Source organism: Oncorhynchus mykiss, chromosome 10 (genome assembly GCF_013265735.2).
Source record: "Oncorhynchus mykiss isolate Arlee chromosome 10, USDA_OmykA_1.1, whole genome shotgun sequence".
NCBI classification, from domain to species: domain Eukaryota; kingdom Metazoa; phylum Chordata; class Actinopteri; order Salmoniformes; family Salmonidae; genus Oncorhynchus; species Oncorhynchus mykiss.
This window is the reverse complement of record NC_048574.1, coordinates 85394293-85414316: the sequence shown is the minus strand read 5'-3', so window position 1 is coordinate 85414316 and position 20024 is coordinate 85394293. Positions and strand designations below refer to the sequence as shown.

General features: G+C 41.9%; 1 protein-coding gene across 3 annotated transcripts in view; it reads right to left on the bottom strand.

The window, feature by feature from the left end:
• Positions 1–20024, bottom strand: part of LOC110515949 (ankyrin-2) — a 212217-nt gene that overhangs the window by 34343 nt on the left and 157850 nt on the right. For all 3 annotated transcript variants that reach the window (XM_036934328.1, XM_036934326.1, XM_036934327.1), the window contains 2 exons: positions 14812–15019; positions 14414–14477 (listed from right to left, as the gene is read on the bottom strand). In XM_036934328.1, the coding sequence (XP_036790223.1) occupies positions 14414–14477; positions 14812–15019 (272 nt within the window). The remainder of the gene's footprint in view (positions 1–14413; positions 14478–14811; positions 15020–20024) is intronic.

Below are 20024 nucleotides of genomic sequence, written 5' to 3'. Positions count from 1 at the left end.
TTCCAGGTCTGAACTGTGAACCACTTTCTGAAAAGACTGACTCAGGAGATAAAGGGTTGACTTCAGATGTATCTTGGTGTTTCATACTGTCTTTATCTACCTCATCAAGATAATTACATGGCTCCTGCTTAACTGGCATCATTACAGCAGCTGGTAACAACGACAAACATTTCTCATCACTTAAGTCAAGCTGTATAAATGCTGTTTTAGCTGCAACTGGTAACGCGGTTTTAGCCTCAACAGAGTCTTGTGTTACCATTGTTGTGGTAGACAATATGTCTGTTTTTGTTTCTCTGTGCTCAGATTCAAACTGGACTAAGGCAGGTGAGATGAATTTGTTGATATATGTTTCAGATTGAATAGAGTGAGGGAGAGAATCAGAAAATGGAGAAGCTGATTCATGCAAAACTTGAACAAGTTCTGCTTCCAATTGATCCAGAAATTCCCCGTCTGAATATATTGATTCAGGAGAATCTGCTCTGTCCTCAGCAATCAATTCCTCAAGGCTAAATCCAGAGAATTCAACGTCTGAGGTGACTGATTGTGGTGACGAAGATCTATCTTCTGTGAATAGCAAATAATAATCACAACAATGTGATCTGAAATCAGGAATAGGAGAGTCTGGAGAGAGAGGCCTGTACTCATCAAATGATGTTACAGATTCAGGTGAAGATGGTCTACATTCTGCAAACAAGAACTCAAGGAAGGTATAACCATCTCCTGAAGTTACCGATTCTGGTGACAGGGGTCTAAATTTTATCAAACCTCCTTCAGCTGCTTCTATGAATTCACTCTCTGACACAAAAGATTCTGGAGAATATGGTCTCACTTCAATGAAATATTCCTGAAGATAGAAGCCAGATCCTTCAGTGTCTGAAGTTACCGAAATAGGTGACGAAGATCTGCTAAAGAAGGACGACACTGACGACTCAATTACTGTGGGTCTAAATTGTGGGATTGGGGAATCAGGAGATAGAGCTCGATATTCATCATTTGAAGTGATAGAATCAGGTGAAGATGGTCTAGACTCATCAACCAAGACCTCAACGGAGGTATAATCACCTTCTGAAGTTACTGATTCTGGTGACAAGGGTCTGAGTTTCATTAGACCTCTTTCAACTGACTCAACAAATTCACTCTCTGATATAAATGATTCAGGTGAATCTGCTCTGTCTTCAGCAAACAGTTCCTCAAGACAGAACTCAGAGAATTCAATATCTGAAGCTACTGATTCTGGTGATGAACATCTACTTCCAGTGAAAGATAAATAACAATTGCAACATTGATGCATGAAGTGAGGAACTGGAGAGTCAGTAGAGAGGAGCCTGTACTCATCAAATGATGCAACAGACTGTGCAGAGGATGATCTAGACTCTGAAAACAAGAGCTCAAGGAAGTTAAAGTCCCCGTCTGAAGTTATTGATTCTGGTGAGAGTGGTCTATACTCAGATAGGCTACTTTGATCTGTCACTGTACATTCACTATCTGAAGGGAAATCTAGTCTGTACAATCCACGATATTCAAGGTTTGAAGTTACAGACAAAAGTGATGTAGACCTACACACATCGTACAACAAATAATAATCACAATGTCCAGGTCTGAATTGTGTATTAGGTGAGTCAGGAGAAAGAGGTCTATGATCTTCAAATGTTGTTACAGATTCAGGTATCGGAGAAATACTCCCATCGTACAACAAATAATAATCACAATGTCCAGGTCTGAATTGTGAACCACTTTCTGACAAGACTGACTCAGGAGATAAAGGTTTGACTTCAGATTGATCTTGGTGTTTCAAATTGTCTTCATCTACCTCATCAAGAGAATTAGCTGGCTCTTGCTTTAATGGCATCATTAGAGCAGCTGGCAATACTGACCAACCTTTCTGATCACTCAAGTCAAGCTGTATAAATGCTGTTTTAGCTGCAACTGGCAATGTGGTTTTAGCAACAACAGAGTCTTCTATTGCAATTGTGGTGGAAGATAATATGTCTGTTTTGGTTTCTCTGTGCACAGATTTAGACTGGACTAATGCAGGTGAGATTAATTTGTTAATTGATGTTTCAGATTGAATAGAGTGAGGGAGAGAATCAGAAACTGGAGAAGCTGATTCATGCAAGACTGGAGGAACAAGTTCTGCTTCGAATTGATCCAGAAATTCACTGTCTGAATATATCGATTCAGGGAAATCTGCTCTGTCCTCAGCAATCAATTCCTCAAGGCTAAATCCAGAGAATTCAACGTCTGAGGTGACTGATTGTGGTGACGAAGATCTATCTTCTGTGAATAGCAAATAATAATCACAACAATGTGATCTGAAATCAGCAATAGGAGAGTCAGGAGAAAGAGACCTGTACTCATTTAACGATGTTATAGATTCAGGTGAAGATGGTCTAGACTCTGTAAACAAGAGGTCAAGGAAGGTATAACCATCTCCTGAAGTTATTGATTCTGGTGACAGGGGTCTGAATTTGATCAAATCTCCTTCAGCTGCTTCTAGGAATTCACCCTCTAACACAAACGATTCTGGAGAATATGTTCTCTCTTCATTGAAAAATTCCTCAAGATAGAAGCCAGATACTTCAGTGTCTGAAGTTACTGAAATAGGTGACGAAGATCTGCTAAAGAAGGACGACACTGACGACTCAATTACTGTGGGTCTAAATTGTGGGATTGGGGAATCAGGAGATAGAGCTCGATATTCATAATTTGAAGTGATAGAATCAGGTGAAGATGGTCTAGACTCATCAACCAAGAACTCAACGGAGGTATAATCACCTTCTGAAGTTACTGATTCTGGTGATAAGGGTCTGAGTTTCATTAGACCTCTTTCAACTGACTCAACAAATTCACTCTCTGATATAAATGATTCAGGTGAATCTGCTCTGTCTTCAGCAAACAGTTCCTCAAGACAGAACTCAGAGAATTCAATATCTGAAGCTACTGATTCTGGTGATGAACATCTACTTCCAGTGAATGACAAATAACAATCGCAACATTGAGGCATGAAGTGAGGAACTGGAGAGTCAGGAGAGAGGGGCCTGTACTCATCAAATGATGCAACAGACTCTGGAGAGGATGATCTAGACTCGGTTAACAAGAGCTCAAGCAAGGTAAAGTCCCCTTTTGAAGTCATTGATTCTGGTGAGAGTGGTCTATACTCAGATAGGCTACTTTGATCTGTCACTGTAAATTCACTATCTGAAGGGACATCAGCTCTGTACAATCCAAGATATTCAAGGTCTGAAGTTACAGACAAATGTGATGTAGTCCTACACACATCGTACAACAAATAATAATCACAATGTCCAGGTCTGAATTGTGTATTAGGTGAGTCAGGAGAAAGAGGTCTATGATCTTCAAATGTTGTTACAGATTCAGGTATCGGAGAAATACTCCCATTATACAACAAGAAATAATCACAATTTCCAGGTCTGAACTGTGAACCACTTTCTGAAAAGACTGACTCAGGAGATAAAGGGTTGACTTCAGATGTATCTTGGTGTTTCATACTGTCTTTATCTACCTCATCAAGATAATTACATGGCTCCTGCTTAACTGGCATCATTACAGCAGCTGGTAACAACGACAAACATTTCTCATCACTTAAGTCAAGCTGTATAAATGCTGTTTTAGCTGCAACTGGTAACGCGGTTTTAGCCTCAACAGAGTCTTGTGTTACCATTGTTGTGGTAGACAATATGTCTGTTTTTGTTTCTCTGTGCTCAGATTCAAACTGGACTAAGGCAGGTGAGATGAATTTGTTGATATATGTTTCAGATTGAATAGAGTGAGGGAGAGAATCAGAAAATGGAGAAGCTGATTCATGCAAAACTTGAACAAGTTCTGCTTCCAATTGATCCAGAAATTCCCCGTCTGAATATATTGATTCAGGAGAATCTGCTCTGTCCTCAGCAATCAATTCCTCAAGGCTAAATCCAGAGAATTCAACGTCTGAGGTGACTGATTGTGGTGACGAAGATCTATCTTCTGTGAATAGCAAATAATAATCACAACAATGTGATCTGAAATCAGGAATAGGAGAGTCTGGAGAGAGAGGCCTGTACTCATCAAATGATGTTACAGATTCAGGTGAAGATGGTCTACATTCTGCAAACAAGAACTCAAGGAAGGTATAACCATCTCCTGAAGTTACCGATTCTGGTGACAGGGGTCTAAATTTTATCAAACCTCCTTCAGCTGCTTCTATGAATTCACTCTCTGACACAAAAGATTCTGGAGAATATGGTCTCACTTCAATGAAATATTCCTCAAGATAGAAGCCAGATCCTTCAGTGTCTGAAGTTACCGAAATAGGTGACGAAGATCTGCTAAAGAAGGACGACACTGACGACTCAATTACTGTGGGTCTAAATTGTGGGATTGGGGAATCAGGAGATAGAGCTCGATATTCATCATTTGAAGTGATAGAATCAGGTGAAGATGGTCTAGACTCATCAACCAAGACCTCAACGGAGGTATAATCACCTTCTGAAGTTACTGATTCTGGTGACAAGGGTCTGAGTTTCATTAGACCTCTTTCAACTGACTCAACAAATTCACTCTCTGATATAAATGATTCAGGTGAATCTGCTCTGTCTTCAGCAAACAGTTCCTCAAGACAGAACTCAGAGAATTCAATATCTGAAGCTACTGATTCTGGTGATGAACATCTACTTCCAGTGAAAGATAAATAACAATTGCAACATTGATGCATGAAGTGAGGAACTGGAGAGTCAGGAGAGAGGAGCCTGTACTCATCAAATGATGCAACAGACTGTGCAGAGGATGATCTAGACTCTGAAAACAAGAGCTCAAGGAAGTTAAAGTCCCCGTCTGAAGTTATTGATTCTGGTGAGAGTGGTCTATACTCAGATAGGCTACTTTGATCTGTCACTGTACATTCACTATCTGAAGGGAAATCTAGTCTGTACAATCCACGATATTCAAGGTTTGAAGTTACAGACAAAAGTGATGTAGACCTACACACATCGTACAACAAATAATAATCACAATGTCCAGGTCTGAATTGTGTATTAGGTGAGTCAGGAGAAAGAGGTCTATGATCTTCAAATGTTGTTACAGATTCAGGTATCGGAGAAATACTCCCATCGTACAACAAATAATAATCACAATGTCCAGGTCTGAATTGTGAACCACTTTCTGACAAGACTGACTCAGGAGATAAAGGTTTGACTTCAGATTGATCTTGGTGTTTCAAATTGTCTTCATCTACCTCATCAAGAGAATTAGCTGGCTCTTGCTTTAATGGCATCATTAGAGCAGCTGGCAATACTGACCAACCTTTCTGATCACTCAAGTCAAGCTGTATAAATGCTGTTTTAGCTGCAACTGGCAATGTGGTTTTAGCAACAACAGAGTCTTCTATTGCAATTGTGGTGGAAGATAATATGTCTGTTTTGGTTTCTCTGTGCACAGATTTAGACTGGACTAATGCAGGTGAGATTAATTTGTTAATTGATGTTTCAGATTGAATAGAGTGAGGGAGAGAATCAGAAACTGGAGAAGCTGATTCATGCAAGACTGGAGGAACAAGTTCTGCTTCGAATTGATCCAGAAATTCACTGTCTGAATATATCGATTCAGGGAAATCTGCTCTGTCCTCAGCAATCAATTCCTCAAGGCTAAATCCAGAGAATTCAACGTCTGAGGTGACTGATTGTGGTGACGAAGATCTATCTTCTGTGAATAGCAAATAATAATCACAACAATGTGATCTGAAATCAGCAATAGGAGAGTCAGGAGAAAGAGACCTGTACTCATTTAACGATGTTATAGATTCAGGTGAAGATGGTCTAGACTCTGTAAACAAGAGGTCAAGGAAGGTATAACCATCTCCTGAAGTTATTGATTCTGGTGACAGGGGTCTGAATTTGATCAAATCTCCTTCAGCTGCTTCTAGGAATTCACCCTCTAACACAAACGATTCTGGAGAATATGTTCTCTCTTCATTGAAAAATTCCTCAAGATAGAAGCCAGATACTTCAGTGTCTGAAGTTACTGAAATAGGTGACGAAGATCTGCTAAAGAAGGACGACACTGACGACTCAATTACTGTGGGTCTAAATTGTGGGATTGGGGAATCAGGAGATAGAGCTCGATATTCATAATTTGAAGTGATAGAATCAGGTGAAGATGGTCTAGACTCATCAACCAAGAACTCAACGGAGGTATAATCACCTTCTGAAGTTACTGATTCTGGTGATAAGGGTCTGAGTTTCATTAGACCTCTTTCAACTGACTCAACAAATTCACTCTCTGATATAAATGATTCAGGTGAATCTGCTCTGTCTTCAGCAAACAGTTCCTCAAGACAGAACTCAGAGAATTCAATATCTGAAGCTACTGATTCTGGTGATGAACATCTACTTCCAGTGAATGACAAATAACAATCGCAACATTGAGGCATGAAGTGAGGAACTGGAGAGTCAGGAGAGAGGGGCCTGTACTCATCAAATGATGCAACAGACTCTGGAGAGGATGATCTAGACTCGGTTAACAAGAGCTCAAGCAAGGTAAAGTCCCCTTTTGAAGTCATTGATTCTGGTGAGAGTGGTCTATACTCAGATAGGCTACTTTGATCTGTCACTGTAAATTCACTATCTGAAGGGACATCAGCTCTGTACAATCCAAGATATTCAAGGTCTGAAGTTACAGACAAATGTGATGTAGACCTACACACATCGTACAACAAATAATAATCACAATGTCCAGGTCTGAATTGTGTATTAGGTGAGTCAGGAGAAAGAGGTCTATGATCTTCAAATGTTGTTACAGATTCAGGTATCGGAGAAATACTCCCATCGTACAACAAATAATAATCACAATGTCCAGGTCTGAACTGTGAACCACTTTCTGAAAAGACTGACTCAGGAGATAAAGGGTTGACTTCAGATGTATCTTGGTGTTTCATACTGTCTTTATCTACCTCATCAAGATAATTACATGGCTCCTGCTTAACTGGCATCATTACAGCAGCTGGTAACAACGACAAACATTTCTCATCACTTAAGTCAAGCTGTATAAATGCTGTTTTAGCTGCAACTGGTAACGCGGTTTTAGCCTCAACAGAGTCTTGTGTTACTATTGTTGTGGTAGACAATATGTCTGTTTTTGTTTCTCTGTGCTCAGATTCAAACTGGACTAAGGCAGGTGAGATGAATTTGTTGATATATGTTTCAGATTGAATAGAGTGAGGGAGAGAATCAGAAAATGGAGAAGCTGATTCATGCAAAACTTGAACAAGTTCTGCTTCCAATTGATCCAGAAATTCCCCGTCTGAATATATTGATTCAGGAGAATCTGCTCTGTCCTCAGCAATCAATTCCTCAAGGCTAAATCCAGAGAATTCAACGTCTGAGGTGACTGATTGTGGTGACGAAGATCTATCTTCTGTGAATAGCAAATAATAATCACAACAATGTGATCTGAAATCAGGAATAGGAGAGTCTGGAGAGAGAGGCCTGTACTCATCAAATGATGTTACAGATTCAGGTGAAGATGGTCTACATTCTGCAAACAAGAACTCAAGGAAGGTATAACCATCTCCTGAAGTTACCGATTCTGGTGACAGGGGTCTAAATTTTATCAAACCTCCTTCAGCTGCTTCTATGAATTCACTCTCTGACACAAAAGATTCGGGAGAATATGGTCTCACTTCAATGAAATATTCCTCAAGATAGAAGCCAGATCCTTCAGTGTCTGAAGTTACCGAAATAGGTGACGAAGATCTGCTAAAGAATGACGACACTGACGACTCAATTACTGTGGGTCTAAATTGTGGGATTGGGGAATCAGGAGATAGAGCTCGATATTCATCATTTGAAGTGATAGAATCAGGTGAAGATGGTCTAGACTCATCAACCAAGACCTCAACGGAGGTATAATCACCTTCTGAAGTTACTGATTCTGGTGACAAGGGTCTGAGTTTCATTAGACCTCTTTCAACTGACTCAACAAATTCACTCTCTGATATAAATGATTCAGGTGAATCTGCTCTGTCTTCAGCAAACAGTTCCTCAAGACAGAACTCAGAGAATTCAATATCTGAAGCTACTGATTCTGGTGATGAACATCTACTTCCAGTGAAAGATAAATAACAATTGCAACATTGATGCATGAAGTGAGGAACTGGAGAGTCAGGAGAGAGGAGCCTATACTCATCAAATGATGCAACAGACTGTGCAGAGGATGATCTAGACTCTGAAAACAAGAGCTCAAGGAAGTTAAAGTCCCCGTCTGAAGTTATTGATTCTGGTGAGAGTGGTCTATACTCAGATAGGCTACTTTGATCTGTCACTGTACATTCACTATCTGAAGGGAAATCTAGTCTGTACAATCCACGATATTCAAGGTTTGAAGTTACAGACAAAAGTGATGTAGACCTACACACATCGTACAACAAATAATAATCACAATGTCCAGGTCTGAATTGTGTATTAGGTGAGTCAGGAGAAAGAGGTGTATGATCTTCAAATGTTGTTACAGATTCAGGTATCGGAGAAATACTCCCATCGTACAACAAATAATAATCACAATGTCCAGGTCTGAATTGTGAACCACTTTCTGACAAGACTGACTCAGGAGATAAAGGTTTGACTTCAGATTGATCTTGGTGTTTCAAATTGTCTTCATCTACCTCATCAAGAGAATTAGCTGGCTCTTGCTTTAATGGCATCATTAGAGCAGCTGGCAATACTGACCAACCTTTCTGATCACTCAAGTCAAGCTGTATAAATGCTGTTTTAGCTGCAACTGGCAATGTGGTTTTAGCAACAACAGAGTCTTCTATTGCAATTGTGGTGGAAGATAATATGTCTGTTTTGGTTTCTCTGTGCACAGATTTAGACTGGACTAATGCAGGTGAGATTAATTTGTTAATTGATGTTTCAGATTGAATAGAGTGAGGGAGAGAATCAGAAAATGGAGAAGCTGATTCATGCAAGACTGGAACAAGTTCTGCTTCCAATTGATCCTGAAACTCACTGTCTGAATATATTGATTCAGGAGAATCTGCTCTGTCCTCAGTAAACAGTTCCTCAAGACAGAACTCAGAGTATTCAATATCTGAAGCTACTGATTCTGGTGATGAACATCTACTTCCAGTGAAAGACAAATAACTATTGCAACATTGAGGCATGAAGTGAGGAACTGGAGAGTCAGGAGAGAGGGGCCTGTAGTCATCAAATGATGCAACAGACTCTGGAGAGGATGGTCTAGACTCCGAAAACAAGAGCTCAAGGAAGGTATAACCATCTTCTGAAGTTACTGATTCTGGTGATGAACATCTACTTCCAGTGAAAGACAAATAACTATCGCAACATTGAGGCATGAAGTGAGGAACTGGAGAGTCAGGAGAGAGGAGCCTGTACTCATCAAATGATGCAACAGACTGTGCAGAGGATGATCTAGACTCTGAAAACAAGAGCTCAAGGAAGTTAAAGTCCCCGTCTGAAGTTATTGATTCTGGTGAGAGTGGTCTATACTCAGATAGGCTACTTTGATCTGTCACTGTACATTCACTATCTGAAGGGAAATCTAGTCTGTACAATCCACGATATTCAAGGTTTGAAGTTACAGACAAAAGTGATGTAGACCTACACACATCGTACAACAAATAATAATCACAATGTCCAGGTCTGAATTGTGTATTAGGTGAGTCAGGAGAAAGAGGTCTATGATCTTCAAATGTTGTTACAGATTCAGGTATCGGAGAAATACTCCCATTGTACAACAAGTAATAATCACAATGTCCATGTCTGAACTGTGAACCACTTTCTGACAAGACTGACTGAGGAGATAAAGGTTTGACTTCAGATGTATCTTGGTGTTTCATACTGTTTTTATCTCCCTCATCAAGAGCATTGGCTGGCTCCTGCTTTACTGGCATAATTACAGCAGCTGGCAATACTGACCAACCTTTCTCATCACTCAAGTCAAGCTGTATAAATGCTGTTTTAGCTGCAACTGGCAATGTGGTTTTAGCAACAACAGAGTCTTCTGTTGCAATTGTTGGGGAAGATAATATGTCTGTTTTGGTTTCTCTGTGCACAGATTCAGACTGGACTAAGGCAGGTGAGATGAATTTGTTGATATATGTTTCAGATTGAATAGAGTGAGGGAGAGAATCAGAAAATGGAGAAGCTGATTCATGCAAGACTGGAACAAGTTCTGCTTCCAATTGATCCTGAAACTCACTGTCTGAATATATTGATTCAGGAGAATCTGCTCTGTCCTCAGTAAACAGTTCCTCAAGACAGAACTCAGAGTATTCAATATCTGAAGCTACTGATTCTGGTGATGAACATCTACTTCCAGTGAAAGACAAATAACTATTGCAACATTGAGGCATGAAGTGAGGAACTGGAGAGTCAGGAGAGAGGGGCCTGTAGTCATCAAATGATGCAACAGACTCTGGAGAGGATGGTCTAGACTCCGAAAACAAGAGCTCAAGGAAGGTATAACCATCTTCTGAAGTTACTGATTCTGGTGATGAACATCTACTTCCAGTGAAAGACAAATAACTATCGCAACATTGAGGCATGAAGTGAGGAACTGGAGAGTCAGGAGAGAGGAGCCTGTACTCATCAAATGATGCAACAGACTGTGCAGAGGATGATCTAGACTCTGAAAACAAGAGCTCAAGGAAGTTAAAGTCCCCGTCTGAAGTTATTGATTCTGGTGAGAGTGGTCTATACTCAGATAGGCTACTTTGATCTGTCACTGTACATTCACTATCTGAAGGGAAATCTAGTCTGTACAATCCACGATATTCAAGGTTTGAAGTTACAGACAAAAGTGATGTAGACCTACACACATCGTACAACAAATAATAATCACAATGTCCAGGTCTGAATTGTGTATTAGGTGAGTCAGGAGAAAGAGGTCTATGATCTTCAAATGTTGTTACAGATTCAGGTATCGGAGAAATACTCCCATTGTACAACAAATAATAATCACAATTTCCAGGTCTGAATTGTGAACCACTTTCTGACAAGACTGACTCAGGAGATAAAGGTTTGACTTCAGATTTATCTTGGTGTTTCAAATTGTCTTCATCTACCTCATCAAGAGAAATAGCTGGCTCTTGCTTTACTGGCATCATTACAGCAGCTGGTAGCAACGACAAACATTTCTCATCACTTAAGTCAAGCTGTATAAATGCTGTTTTAGCTGCAACTGGTAACGCGGTTTTAGCCTCAACAGAGTCTTGTGTTGCCATTGTTGTGGTAGATAATATGTCTGTTTTGGTATATCTGTGCTCAGATTCAAACTGGACTAAGGCAGGTGAGATGAATTTGTTGATATATGTTTCAGATTGAATAGAGTGAGGGAGAGAATCAGAAAATGGAGAAGCTGATTCATGCAAGACTGGAACAAGTTCTGCTTCCAATTGATCCTGAAACTCACTGTCTGAATATATTGATTCAGGAGAATCTGCTCTGTCCTCAGCAAACAGTTCCTCAAGACAGAACTCAGAGTATTCAATATCTGAAGTTACTGATTTTGGTGATGAACATCTACTTCCAGTGAAAGACAAATAACAATCGCAACATTGAGGCATGAAGTGAGGAACTGGAGAGTCAGGAGAGAGGGGCCTGCACTCATCAAATGATGCAACAGACTGTGCAGAGGATGATCTAGACTCTGAAAACAAGAGCTCAAGGAAGGAATGCTCATCTTCTGAAGTTACTGATTCTGGTGACAGGGGTCTGAATTTCAATTCACCAATTTCTATTGCCGATGAGTATTTTTTCACAGGAACTACAAAATCAAGGAAGTTAGCTCTATACTGTGGAATTTGTAACATCCCCGGATCTGGTGATTCCGATCGGTTTTCAGCTACTGATTCTCCATGACTTAAACTAGAGTACTCAAATTCTGATGTTACTGAGGCTGGTGAGGAGGGTCTACTTCTAGACGGATACGTTTTATATTCAGCTAACGACAAACTAAACTCAGGAAGTGGAGAGTCGGGAGAGAAGGGCCTACAATCACCCAACAACGTATCAGAATTAGGTGAAGGTGGCATCATGTCAGTTAAGAAATGGTCAAGATATATAAGGATTCCATCACTGTTTGAACCGAATGACTCAGGAGATCTGAGATCTGTACAGATCTGGGATCTGTGCTCAGGAAGGGACGACAACTGGATGAACTCCCATTCCATTTCTGTTTCACTATCTGGACTGCCAGATCCCGGTGATGGTGGTCTATGTTTTGCCAAGCGTCTTTCAGCTACTGTATCTTCTTCTGACAATATTGAATTAGGAGAATCAGGTCTTTCCACGGCATACAATTCCTCAAGACAGAGCTCAGAATAGTCTAGGTCTGAAGTAAAAGATTCAGGTGAAAAGGATCTATCTATTGAATCACACAGTGAACTTTCCTCAAGCACTGAGGGTGTGTGTTGAGGAGCCGGCGAGTTAGGAGAAAGCTGCCTATACTCATCCAACGAAGTAACAGACTCTGGGGAGGATGCTCTACACTCAGTGAACAACAGATCTGCAGAGCCCATCTCTGATGTCACAGCTGACCACGACAGGTGACCAGGTGACCACGACCTATAGTCTCCTAGGGTCATGATACTATCAGTCTCCTGTAAAGGTGTCTCAGGTGCAGGTGTGTCGGGTACAGGTGCCTCAGGTACAGGTGTGTCAGGTACAGGTGTGTCAGGTACAGGTGTCTCAGGTACAGGTGTGTCATACTCTGGTACTGGGGAGTTCGGGGACAGGGTCCTACTCTCAGTCACCAATTCATACAACTCTGGCGATGGGGACCATATGTCATCAGAAAACACCTCAGAGGACACAGGGGATAGGGAACTCAGAACACTGTCTGAATGGTAAGGAGAGATGGGTCTCCGGATAATATTGGTGTGGGAAGGGGAGAGGGGACTCCGGATGCTATCTGGGTAGCAAGGAGAGAGGGGACTGCGGATGCTATCTGGGTAGTAAGGAGAGAGGGGACTCCGGGTGATATCGGTGTGGGAAGGAGAGAGGGTACCAAGAGCACTATCTGCTATCTCTGAATCACAGGAATCCTTTTTACTCTTGCATATGTCTGAAGGAGAGTATGACGGTTCTCTACTCTCTATAATGTAGGCTTTAACCTCGGATGAAAATCTAGACCCATCCGATCCGGGAGAAAGAGGCCTGCTTTCACGGAATGCCCTGGCAGAATCTGGAGACATTACCCTACGCTCGCGGAGAGGGGAGTCAGGGGAAATTGCCCTGTAGGCGCCAACGGACATTACGGACTCAGGGGATGATAGTCTAGCTACAGTTATGAGCCCTTCTTCCATGGGTGAGAGACCCCGTAGAGAGTCAGGTGACAGGGACTCCATTTCTGAATCAGGAGTCAGAGGTCTGTAGTTAGTGAGATGTGAATACAGTGTTGTGTCTTGGCCAGGGGACTGGGGGGTAACTGGCATGAACATGCCGGATGTTTTTGCCCTCACTATGGCGTTATCAGGTTCTGGTCGGACAGTGATAAAGCTAGGGTGCCTGTCAGGTGAGTCACGTGTCATCGGAGTGAACTCGCTGGTTGCCGGACTTTCCTTCGGCCGAACAATGCCCTTTTGGACGTTGGTTTGCTCTACCATGCTGTAGTGAGCCATGGCACAACCCTCTCCTGGCTCGTCAATAAACGAAAGCTGTGTCTCCACCTGTGATTGGTTCTTTCTGAGAGCTACCAGCTCCAGGCGTTTCTCTGACTGGTCTTCGGACCTGTGGGGATCGGGGACCATCTCAGTGACCTGCAGGACTTCTTCTGAGCCGTACATGGCCCGGTAGAATCGAGCCGTTATCTCTTCTATGTGCTTTTCTGTTCTCTGGTCAGCCTCCTCAGCCACTGTTCTCTGGTCAGCCTCCTCAGCCATGGCCAGACTTGCCGGACCATGGCTACAGTCCTGAGGCGAACAAGCCTGACTACGGTTCTCAGGTGAACACGCGTTGCTACAGTCAGACTCAGCTAAATGACTGTGGTCATAGATTTCTGTGCTGGCCTCTCTGGAGAACCTGGCTTTGGTTTTAGGGTTCAGGGTCCTGTCCAGTGGCATCTCCCTAAACCCAACACAGAGTTCTCTGAAGTCTGTCTCTGCCTGCTCAGACTCTGACAGACTCAGACCAAAGTCACTGATCACTATGGGAGACGATATCCTGAGCTGTTCCGGCGACAGCCAGCGCTCACGCTCAACCTCGCCTCGCCCCGGTGGGGACATTTGGTCAACACCAGCTGGCAGAGGCCCAGTGGCGCCCACTTGAGGGTGGAGCAGACCACTGCTACTTCTGCTGCGCTGGCCCTGAGGCTGGTCTCTGGTTTGGCACTGGGGGCCAAACACCTGAGACGCTAGTCTCCATGTTTCTGCTCCAATCACGTTCAGAGGGGGACTTACTTGCTCGCTGGCGGTGGTGGACTCCCTTGTTACCGTGTCCTCCAAAGTCCACGGGCTCAGCTCCCTGAAACATGAATGACATGAACACTGTTACATTTACATTTTAGCAGACTCCAAAGAGACATACTATATGACTATATAATATAAGCAACAATTATTATAATCATTATAATTATTATATATTATTATTAATATTATTGTTATTATTATGATAATCTGGAGGAGCTATCAGGTATTGACCATATTCAATTCTGATGATCTACTGGAATGACAGATTGATAATGAGTCTCAAACTCTGTAGAATACTCCTCTCTTACAAAAGCCGACAGTTAAATTAAATTATAAAAATATTCTCATCCATCCATGAAGCTGATTGGCTCATTCTCTGACTGACATACGTTGTGATCTCCAGGTCCTCCAATAGCCCATGCATGCTCTCTGAGTGGGTGTGGCCCATAGGCTCCGCCCAGGAAGGAATGTCCAGGAGGGAGGCCACTGATAAGTCTTCCTCTGAGACGGCTGGGGGCGGTCTGGGAGAAGAGTCCACCCTCCTCACCAGTCTGAGGCTGTCTACGTCCTCCTGCACTGAGGACAGGGCTACAGAAACTGGCAGACACAGACAGACAGACAGACAGACAGACAGACAGACAGACAGACAGACAGACAGACAGACAGACAGACAGACAGACAGACAGACAGACAGACAGACAGACAGACAGAGAATGAGAGAGAGAGAGAGAAACACACAGAGAGAGAGAGAGAGAGAGAGAGAGAGAGAGAGAGAGAGAGAGAGAGACAGACACACAGACTCAGGATAAAAACATGGTCAGATTATATCGTCCTCTACCAACATCACTGGCAGAACCCTCTAAATTAACCCTGACACTAAATACGAATCACACTGTGACATTTGGGGGAAGTCTATAAAAAAATGTATGGGCCAAATAATAAAGACGTAATTTAACGATTAAAAGGACCTTTACATGTGGCAAGAACACAACCAGTCATGATGCTCTCATCTGATCGTCGAACAAATTACTCGTTAGTATCGTGGCAAGGAAACACATCACTTAGCGGATTTAAAACATCATGTTGGAAACAAACATCATTATATTGGAAAACAGCCCTGATGTTGGAAACAAACATCATTATATTGGAAAACAGCCCTGATGTTGGAAACAAACATCATTATATTGGAAAACAGCCCTGATGTTGGAAACAAACATCATTATATTGGAAAACAGCCCTGATGTTGGAAAACAGCCCTGATGTTGGAAACAAACATCATTATATTGGAAAACAGCCCTGATGTTGGAAACAAACATCATTATATTGGAAAACAGCCCTGATGTTGGAAAACAGCCCTGATGTTGGAAACAAACATCATTATGTTGGAAAACAGCCCTGATGTTGGAAACAAACATCATTATGTTGGAAAACAGCCCTGATGTTGGAAACAAACATCATTATATTGGAAAACAGCCCTGATGTTGGAAACAAACATCATTATATTGGAAAACAGCCCTGATGTTGGAAACAAACATCATTATATTGGAAAACAGCCCTGATGTTGGAAACAAACATCATTATGTTGGAAAACAGCCCTGATGTTGGAAACAGCCCTGATGTTGGAAAACAGCCCTGATGTTGGAAAACAAACATCATTATATTGGAAAACAGCCCTGATGTTGGAAACAAACATCATTATTTTGGAAAACAGCCCTGATGTTGGAAAACAGCCCTGATGTTGGAAAACAGCCCTGATGTTGGAAAACAAACATCATTATATTGGAAAACAGCCCTGATGTTGGAAACAAACATCATTATATTGGAAAACAGCCCTGATGTTGGAAACAAACATCATTATATTGGAAAACAGCCCTGATGTTGGGAAACAAACATCATTATGTTGGAAAACAGCCCTGATGTTGGAAACAAACATCATTATGTTGGAAAACAGCCCTGATGTTGGAAAACAGCCCTGATGTTGGAAAACAGCCATGATGTTGGAAACAAACATCATTATGTTGGAAAACAGCCCTGATGTTGGAAAACAGCCCTGATGTTGGAAAACAGCCCTGATGTTGGAAAACAGCCCTGATGTTGGAAAACAGCCCTGATGTTGGAAACAAACATCATTATGTTGGAAAACAGCCCTGATGTTGGAAAACAGCCCTGATGTTGGAAAACAGCCCTGATGTTGGAAACAAACATCATTATGTTGGAAAACAGCCCTGATGTTGGAAATCAGCCCTGATGTTGGAAAACAGCCCTGATGTTGGAAACAAACATCATTATGTTGGAAAACAGCCCTGATGTTGGAAAACAGCCCTGATGTTGGAAAACAGCCCTGATGTTGGAAACAAACATCATTATATTGGAAAACAGCCCTGATGTTGGAAAACAGCCCTGATGTTGGAAACAAACATCATTATATTGGAAAACAGCCCTGATGTTGGAAACAAACATCATTATATTGGAAAACAGCCCTGATGTTGGAAAACAGCCCTGATGTTGGAAACAAACATCATTATATTGGAAAACAGCCCTGATGTTGGAAACAAACATCATTATGTTGGAAAACAGTTACCATAATACCCATGGCCTGTCCAGAACCAACCCCCTAGTCCCAACCGTCCAGAACCAACCCCCTAGTCCCAACCGTCCAGAACCAACCCCCTAGTCCCAACCGTCCAGAACCAACCCCCTAGTCCCAACCGCCCAGAACCAACCCCTAGTCCCAACCGCCCAGAACCAAGCCCTAGTCCCAACCGCCCAGAACCAACCCCTAGTCCCAACCGCCCAGAACCAACCCCTAGTCCCAACCGCCCAGAACCAACCCCTAGTCCCAACCGCCCAGAAACAACCCCTAATCCCTACTGCCCAGAGTCTAGACACTGAGAGGGACTGATGACAGTGACTGACTGACTGAGCTACCATAATACCCATGGCCTGTCCAGAACCAACCCCTAGTCCCTACTGTCCAGAAAAAACCTAGCCCCTACTGTCCAGAACCAACCCCTAGTCCCTACTGTCCTGAAAAAAAACCTAGCCCCTACTGTCCAGAACCAACCCCTAGTCCCTACAATTGTGGAGATCTGAGAGTGATTGATGGGTGGTGACATGGTGTGAGATCCACCTTACCCTCTTGGTGGAATTATGGTTCTATTGCTTACACCTGTCCAATCCTCTCAGATCTCCACAAGTGTCTAGAGGTAGGGGCTAGGGGTTTCTTCTGGACAGGACCACACAACCCTCCAGGTGTGGGGTGGACCTATAACACGACTTGAGCCATTGGTTGGATATTTCATTCCATTGCTATACACACACAACCGGATTTGCACAGGTGTAAGCTGGACACACCCACAGCACCCTGATCAGACAGGTCTGGGTAGCTGGAAACCTGCTATAAACAGTGAAAGGATATATTTAAATGTGTGCTATTCACACCCTTGTGTCATTACAGCTAGGTAGATGTGCAACCACTGACTAACCATAGCTAGGTGAATATCTCTAGTCTCGCAATAGTTACTGTTGATTTGTCTGGATATCATTATTTAACTTCTTCGATATAGGGGGCGCTCTTTTAATAAGATGGCCAATGGTTAGCTAGGTAGCTGGGATACATCAGACAGCTAACTATTTACAGTAACAGCAGTTCATTCCTTAAGTCAATGCAAACTAAATCTAATGCAGAATTCGTAATTGATCATAGCACTGTGGCACGGTACGGTCAGCTATTAATCAATTAATTCGTAGATAATAGAACAGCATGGTCAGAAGCGTGAACTCTTACTTTGAAAGGACAGTAAATATTGGCTGTGAACATAATAACCAATGACAAGCATTCCACATTTAACCTGACCCACATGGGAAAATTGAAAAATCAAGTTGTTATTTTATTGCTTTATATGCAAAAAATAAAAACAAATAATTTATTTCTATTTCTATATCAAATCAAAAACAAACAAACAAGTCGTTTTCACGATCCAGGTCTCCTCTATCTCTGTAATGTAATGTAACTGGTCCAGAGTCTCCTCTATCTCTGTAATGTAATGTAATGTAACTGGTCCAGAGACTCCTCTATCTCTGTAATGTAATGTAACTGGTCCAGGTCTCCTCTATCTCTGTAATGTAACTGGTCCAGAGACTCCTCTATCTCTGTAATGTAATGTAACTGGTCCAGAGTCTCCTCTATCTCTGTAATGTAATGTAATGTAACTGGTCCAGGTCTCCTCTATCTCTGTAATGTAACTGGTCCAGAGACTCCTCTATCTCTGTAATGTAATGTAACTGGCCCAGAGTCTCCTCTATCTCTGTAATGTAATGTAACTGTTCCAGAGTCTCCTCTATCTCTGTAATGTAATGTAATGTAACTGGTCCAGAGTCTCCTCTATCTCTGTAATGTAATGTAATGTAACTGGTCCAGGTCTCATCTATCTCTGTAATGTAATGTAACTGGTCCAGGTCTCATCTATCTCTGTAATGTAATGTAATGTAACTGGTCCAGAGTCTCCTCTATCTCTGTAATGTAATGTAATGTAACTGGTCCAGAGTCTCCTCTATCTCTGTAATGTAATGTAACTGGTCCAGAGTCTCCTCTATCTCTGTAATGTAATGTAACTGGTCCAGAGTCTCCTCTATCTCTGTAATGTAATGTAATGTAACTGGTCCAGAGTCTCCTCTATCTCTGTAATGTAATGTAACTGGTCCAGAGTCTCCTCTATCTCTGTAATGTAATGTAATGTAACTGGCCCAGAGTCTCCTCTATCTCTGTAATGTAATATAACTGGTCCAGAGTCTCCTCTATCTCTGTAATGTAATGTAATGTAACTGGTCCAGAGTCTCCTCTATCTCTGTAATGTAATGTAACTGGTCCAGAGTCTCCTCTATCTCTGTAATGTAATGTAACTGGTCCAGAGTCTCCTCTATCTCTGTAATGTAATGTAATGTAACTGGTCCAGAGTCTCCTCTATCTCTGTAATGTAATGTAACTGGTCCAGAGTCTCCTCTATCTCTGTAATGTAATGTAACTGGTCCAGAGTCTCCTCTATCTCTGTAATGTAATGTAACTGGTCCAGAGTCTCCTCTATCTCTGTAATGTAACTGGTTCAGAGTCTCCTCTATCTCTGTAATGTAATGTAACTGGCCCAGAGTCTCCTCTATCTCTGTAATATAATATAACTGGTCCAGAGTCTCCTCTATCTCTGTAATGTAATGTAATGTAACTGGTCCAGAGTCTCCTCTATCTCTGTAATGTAATGTAACTGGTCCAGAGTCTCCTCTATCTCTGTAATGTAATATAATGTAACTGGTCCAGAGTCTCCTCTATCTCTGTAATGTAATGTAACTGGTCCAGAGTCTCCTCTATCTCTGTAATGTAATGTAACTGGTCCAGTCTCCTCTATCTCTGTAATGTAATGTAACTGGTCCAGAGTCTCCTCTATCTCTGTAATGTAATGTAATGTAACTGGTCCAGAGTCTCCTCTATCTCTGTAATGTAATGTAACTGGTCCAGAGTCTCCTCTATCTCTGTAATGTAATGTAATGTAACTGGCCCAGAGTCTCCTCTATCTCTGTAATGTAATATAACTGGTCCAGAGTCTCCTCT